The sequence below is a fragment of the Lampris incognitus genome, chromosome 6 (assembly GCF_029633865.1).
Source record: "Lampris incognitus isolate fLamInc1 chromosome 6, fLamInc1.hap2, whole genome shotgun sequence".
NCBI lineage: Eukaryota > Metazoa > Chordata > Actinopteri > Lampriformes > Lampridae > Lampris > Lampris incognitus.
In genome coordinates this window covers 4236828-4242975 of record NC_079216.1, presented here as the reverse complement: position 1 = coordinate 4242975, position 6148 = coordinate 4236828, and the positions used below count along the sequence as shown (strand labels likewise).

General features: G+C 45.7%; 1 protein-coding gene across 1 annotated transcript; it reads right to left on the bottom strand.

The window, feature by feature from the left end:
- Positions 1 to 2918: 2918 nt before the first annotated feature.
- ifitm5 (interferon induced transmembrane protein 5) lies at positions 2919 to 5267 on the bottom strand. The gene is made up of 2 exons (XM_056282630.1): positions 5061 to 5267; positions 2919 to 3152 (listed from the first exon to the last, which is right to left on the bottom strand). The coding sequence occupies exons 1-2, from the start codon at positions 5265 to 5267 to the stop codon at positions 2931 to 2933; spliced, it is 429 nt and encodes a 142-aa protein (XP_056138605.1). The 3' UTR covers positions 2919 to 2930.
- Positions 5268 to 6148: the final 881 nt, after the last annotated feature.

Genomic DNA, 6148 nt, shown 5'->3' with positions numbered 1-6148 from the left:
AACTTCTGTCCTCTACCTTCACATGTAACTTCTGTCCTCTAGCTTCACATCTAACTTCTGTCTTCTACCTTCACATGTAACTTCTGTCCTCTACCTTCACATCTAACTTCTGTCCTCTACCTTCACATCTAGCTTCTGTCCTCTACCTTCACATGTAACTTCTGTCCTCAACCTTCACATGTAACTTCTGTCCTCAACCTTCACATCTAACTTCTGTCCTCTACCTTCACATCTAACTTCTGTCCTCTACCTTCACATCTAACTTCTGTCCTCTACCGTCACATGTAACTTCTGTCCTCTACCTTCACATCTAACTTCTGTCCTCTACCTTCACATGTAACTTCTGTCCTCTACCTTCACATGTAACTTCTGTCTTCTACCTTCACATCTAACTTCTGTCCTCTACCTTCACATGTAACTTCTGTCTTCTACCGTCACATGTAACTTCTGTCCTCTACCTTCACATCTAGCTTCTGTCCTCTACCTTCACATCTAACTTCTGTCCTCAACCTTCACATGTAACTTCTGTCCTCAACCTTCACATCTAACTTCTGTCCTCTACCTTCACATCTAACTTCTGTCCTCTACCTTCACATCTAACTTCTGTCCTCTGTCGGTCAAACTGAGCCTTTACTTGAGTTTGACGTCATTAACTCCTGTCTTCTCTATCCACATACGTTAGCAGGGGGCACAAACAAACAAACACAACCACTTGGAGCATTTTCACAACAATGAACGTTTTAGATTTGGGTTTCATATCAGGCCAAAAGTAGACCCATGGAAATGATGGGAAGGAAAACAATACACTGGATTTAATCTGCTGAAGGTCTGACAGGTTGCCCCACCATCACTAGTCTTTTATAGTTTACATGACATGACATATCATGACATCACATCACATCACATGATATGACATAGTATCATGACATGACATATCATGGCATGACAAGACATGATGACATTACATGACATAACATATAACATGACATATCATGACATGACATATCATAACATGACATGACATATATCATGATGTGACATGACATGACATGACATGACATGAGGATGGTGTTGGGACGAGGTACCTGTGGGAGCAGGATGTGGCTCTGCTCTGCAGCTGGGCCGCTTTTCCATCCAACTTCCCAAAATGAGACGTTCTGTTTTTAGCTGGTGCAGGAACAGCCGCTCCCTCAGAGCCGCCCCACGGTCCAGCCTATAGCTCTGTCATTTAGATGCAGAGAACGGCTTGTAATCTAACCCTCCGTCTGCTGATGAGAGACGTGGAGAGACTCTGGATAGATTTACAGACGACAGACAGACGAGTGACACGGCCGATGCAGACGGTGTTTTGACTCTTACAGCATGTCGTTTATTCAAAACCACTTTCATGAACCTTCACAAAGTTTCACTAAGACGATATAGGATTAAAATAGTCATTAAAAACATTTATACTAATGGAAAAACTGCAACGATTAAGACACGACAACCTAGTCTCACAGTAATTCTATTTAAAAGAAAAAACAATAGGTGAGGGACAAAGTCAAGAGGAGCGGTAGATGGATCTGCTTTCCCGTTGTGTTGAAGGACGTCTTTGTCTACCGCCACTAGAGATCACACGAGAGTCCATCTAATCTTCTTCATCAACATAAATAAAATAAATACCAGAGGATAAAACATCGTAAATGGCTGCTTGCTCGTCTCTCGCTGGAGATTCGGCTTTCTTCAAGTCGATTTGTTTACCTTGAATCATCCCATCTTCCCTCACTTTCCAGCTCTGGAAGACCCTCCTACCACGACTGACCAAGTTTGGAGATAACTCAGGATGAAATGCACCGTCTAAGACTGACGGGACAACTATGGCGGTCCACTGACTACCAGGTCACATGAACAGGACAGACAGAAATACAGAAAGGGTTAAATAACAAGCTGTTGATTCTGGTTTTATTGGTCTCTATTACACGAATCTAACGTGTGTGGAAAAAAACAGCAGAATATGTATTTGCTTTACTTTGAGAGCTGCTCACATGGAAATTTGTGGGGGAATCTTGGTCACCATAGCAGCAGAACGGATAAATTCAGAAAACTGGAGGTCCTAATGCAACCAAAAATTCACCTTTAAAGCCAAAAAAAACCCCAGACAAAACACAACCATTGTAGATGGAAATCAATCCACACCATGGAACGTAAAGATACACTATTTTCAAATAGAAATATAACTTGGACGTCTGTGGTCGGGTGACGTGTCCAACGTGACTCTCGTTACGGGAGTAAAGTAATGAAGGAACTGATACAGGAACAAACTGGGAATCGTGCGACCCTGACATGAAAATACAATGGAAACCAAGGATCCCTCTCCCAACAAGTCTTCCGGCGAGACGTGGGTTTGGATTAAACTGAAGTGATTTTAAAGATGAACTGCGGAGTTTTGGCCACTAGGAGCGCTAATGAGCAACGTGTACCCCCCCCCCCCCCCATACCAAAGCAAACATGCTAGCTTCAGCTCCTCACCGCTGCAGTGAAATCCGAATGCAAACATCGGAGCCTTCCAAATATTCTGACCATCTTTAAAAGCAACAGCTTGTCAGCGCGGTTGAACAACAAGCTGCACGACTGGAATTATGAACAGAAATTTTGTTTTCATGGGAAACTCCGTGGTTCAGCTTTAAATGTAGAGGGGATTTTAGGAAAACCCAGCAGAGAATCAGATTCCCCAGATCCATACAGTAGGTCTCAAACCCGCCACGTCAAACCGACCTCTGAACTCTGAATCCTAAAGAAAACATCTTCACAAAGGACCGGTGATATTTTCAAGCCCCGGAATCTGTCAGATCAAATCCAGTGCCCTCACCAACCTTTAGCAGAAGCTGAAAACAAAATTTTCTCTCTCTCTTTTGCCCCCCCCCCCACCCCACCGCATTCTCTGTCTGTCTCTACCAGCTGAAGAGCTTCATGAAGCTCTGGAAGCCGTCCTCTCCGAAGAAGTCGTAGGAGCCCTTGGAGGAGCCGAGATGGACGAGGAGGAGAACCAGCAGGACGATGAAGAGCAGCGGGATCAGCAGATTCCAGCCGGCAGCCAGGATGTTGTACCACTTGGCTTTATCCGAACACTCCTGGGCCTGCTGCAGGTTCCCCTGGGTCTTCTGGTCCCGGGCCTGTACACACACACACACACACACACAGCATTTTAAAAAGGCCGTCCAATGAATTGAATTCAAATTCTTGGAGACTTAAATTATGTCACACCTTGATTAGGGTTTCAAAGTAGAGCAAAGAAATCATGAAATTAATCTCCTGGCAGATGAGGTAATTTTGTACATAACGGATCCTGGTAACTCCCTCACCAAATTACAGACTCTATTAAACGCTTATGGTGTTATTTCAGGATATAAAGTGAGCTGGGAAAAAACTGAAATTAGGCCCTGTGATGGCCTGGCGGCCTGTCCAGGGGGTCTCCCCGCCTGCCGCCCAACGACTGCTGGGATAGGCTCCAGCATCCCCACCACCCTGAGAGCAGGATAAGCGGTTCGGATCATGGATGGATGGATGGAGACCTTCATTATGGAAAGAAAACAACCATGACCGAGAGAGACGGAAATAAAGAGGGAAGAAGAAGGAAAGAAAGAGAAGAAACAAACATAGAGACAGAAATAGAGAGCGAAAGCGAGTGAGAGAAACAGTGATGACAGACAGAGAGAGAAAGACAGATGTTTATGTTCGGCCTCTTGTCGCTCCTCGCGTCTTGGCTGAGTTTCTGCAGTTGGCCCCGGGTTGAAAGCTAAACAGAGCGAACGTATCTTTGTATTACAGAGCCGCCAACCACTTTACGTCCCCATGAGCACTCGCCCATTAGGAAGATGCCAATTACGCCATTTTTAACTCCCTCGCCAGGCAGCCAGCGACTCTTTAATTTGGGTGCCGTGCCATTACAAGCCTGTGATTCAGAGCCGTGCCAGATGTAGACAGTCCACAGAGAGAGAAAACCAAAAAAAGACGTTGGATGAAGCGTGCGCGCACACACACACACACACACACACCCTTCTGTGGTAACCTTCTCGGAGGCTTTATCCCTCAGGTAGACCCTCGGTTTTGTCAGTGCGGTCTTACTTTTCAAAGGTCATGCAGGCGTCTGGCGGAGCAGCAGAAGCGTTTATTTAGATCTGTGGTATCGGACACACCAACCACACATGGGCAGTCACCACGCTGATAGATATAAGTATATATTTTGTCTTTCTTTAAATAAGACAACCATTTCATCACAATGGGCGGTTTACACGGTAGGACAGGAAGTCCTGCAAGGTTGTCCGGTAGTCACTGCTGCAGTGCCAAAGACCCTTTTCCATTGCAGGTAATGTGATGGACTGTAAGGAGTTCCCTTCGTCTGTAGTTTGCACCAGGATCTCTTAAACTGGTCTTTTCCAGGTTTTCCTCAACTTTTATGTTCCCTAACCAGATGAGGGTAGATGGGACTGTGAGTGTGGACAGGAGCATCTTCACATGTGTACTTATTGCGCCGAGCATCAGAAAGTAAGACGGGAACTCCGGGGTCTAGTGAATAATTTTAGAATTACATTTTCTTTTGATGATATTTAACCAACGGGGTCTCGATCCATCTCTACACACCAGGGGCCAAAACGACCCTTCAACACCTCCACTTTTCACTCATCATCCTCTCTTAATGGAGTCTTACGGCTGAAAGGTGTTGGTTCTTACAAAAATAGATTCGGAATTCAACAGCAATAAATCCATGTGGGTGTTTTTACTTAGAAATCCCAGAAGTGATTGAGCCCTCATGTCTTTAATCTGATGTCTGTATGTTTGTATCTTTCGGTCCCTGCCTACATCTGTTTTTATCTCAGGTTTTTTTGTAAAATACGTCAAATCAGTTTCGAGAGATTAAGATACGAGACCGCGTCACATCTGAGGTTCTGTATCAGAACAAATCCCAATTGTGCTGAACATTCCTGACTGAACGAAGGCGAATTTATCATTTCAGCTGAAACAAAGGCGACGTCCCCCTTTTCTGTTTAACTAAACCAGAGATGGTGAACCAAAGATCTCACCTTGATGGAGTAGATGAGTGCCATGAAGCCCAGGCAGCAGAAGTTGACGTACAGGGTGTTGCACAGCGACCACACCAGGTAGTCCCGCGGGGCGACCTTGCCGGTATGGCCCATGTTCACCACGGTAGAGCCGACGGGCTTACGGCCCGACTTGCAGTTGGTGAGCGGGGTGCAGTCGGAGGGGTAGTTATACGAGTGGTTGTCCATGTCGACGGGTTTACCCACAAAGGATCCAGATGAAGAAGTGTCGGAGTCTCTGGGAGCTGCTGACCCGTCCGGATGCCTGGTTTAGTTTCCCTTCAGTGAGAGATGCCCGCCGGGTTATATGCCCCCCCAGAGAAGGAGGCGACATGCTGGGTGAGGAGTCACAGGGCAGGGTCCTCCAGTACAGGTCTGTCATTATGTGGTTAGGCCAAAGAGAGACAGGAATAGAGGGAGGGAGGAATAGAGAGGGAATAGGGAGAGTGAGGGAGAGAGGAAGAGTGAGAGAGAGAGAGAGGAAAATGTGTTTTTGAACGGTATTTATACCCATTCTACTTTTATTTATCAGCTCTTCATTTGCAGCCAAACAATTACGAGTTCTGTCTGTTCTAATTTGATCACTTTCATTTTGATTCATGTCAGGAATCAGGAACACTTTGTCATTGTCGTTTTCCCAGCCCACAGCAGTGCAACACAAAGACAAAAGCACATATCCAAAAAAAAACTACAAGAACTATAAGAACACATATCCAAACTAACACACATATCCAAACTAACACACATATCCAAACTAACCACATATCCAAACTAAACAAAAAAAAAACAAAAACAAAAAAAATCATTGTCAAAGGAACACCCGGGATGACTTTCGGAACTGCCAGTCTGCATGGGCTAGCGGTTCGCTTAGCGTGACCCGCTTCCGCGTCCTGTTAGACCGCCTTCAATGTTTCGTCTTTGGGTGCAGCTCTGGTCAGGGCCGTGGTCCTTGGGCCCACAGGATGCAGCAGACCAGGCTCCCTCAGCCGATCCAACGCCAGCTGTCCCAGCCAGACATCTTCGACACACCTCCCTGCACTCCACACCATGACACTAAAAACACAGTCAAG

Bases quoted from the DNA above. Each gene is read 5' to 3' on its own strand.
- ifitm5 (XM_056282630.1), bottom strand. From the start codon at position 5,267: ATGGACAACCACTCGTATAACTACCCCTCCGACTGCACCCCGCTCACC. The intron at 3,153-5,060 runs GTGAGATCTTTG...GTGTGTGTACAG, and splicing joins CACTCATCTACTCCATCAAG to GCCCGGGACCAGAAGACCCA.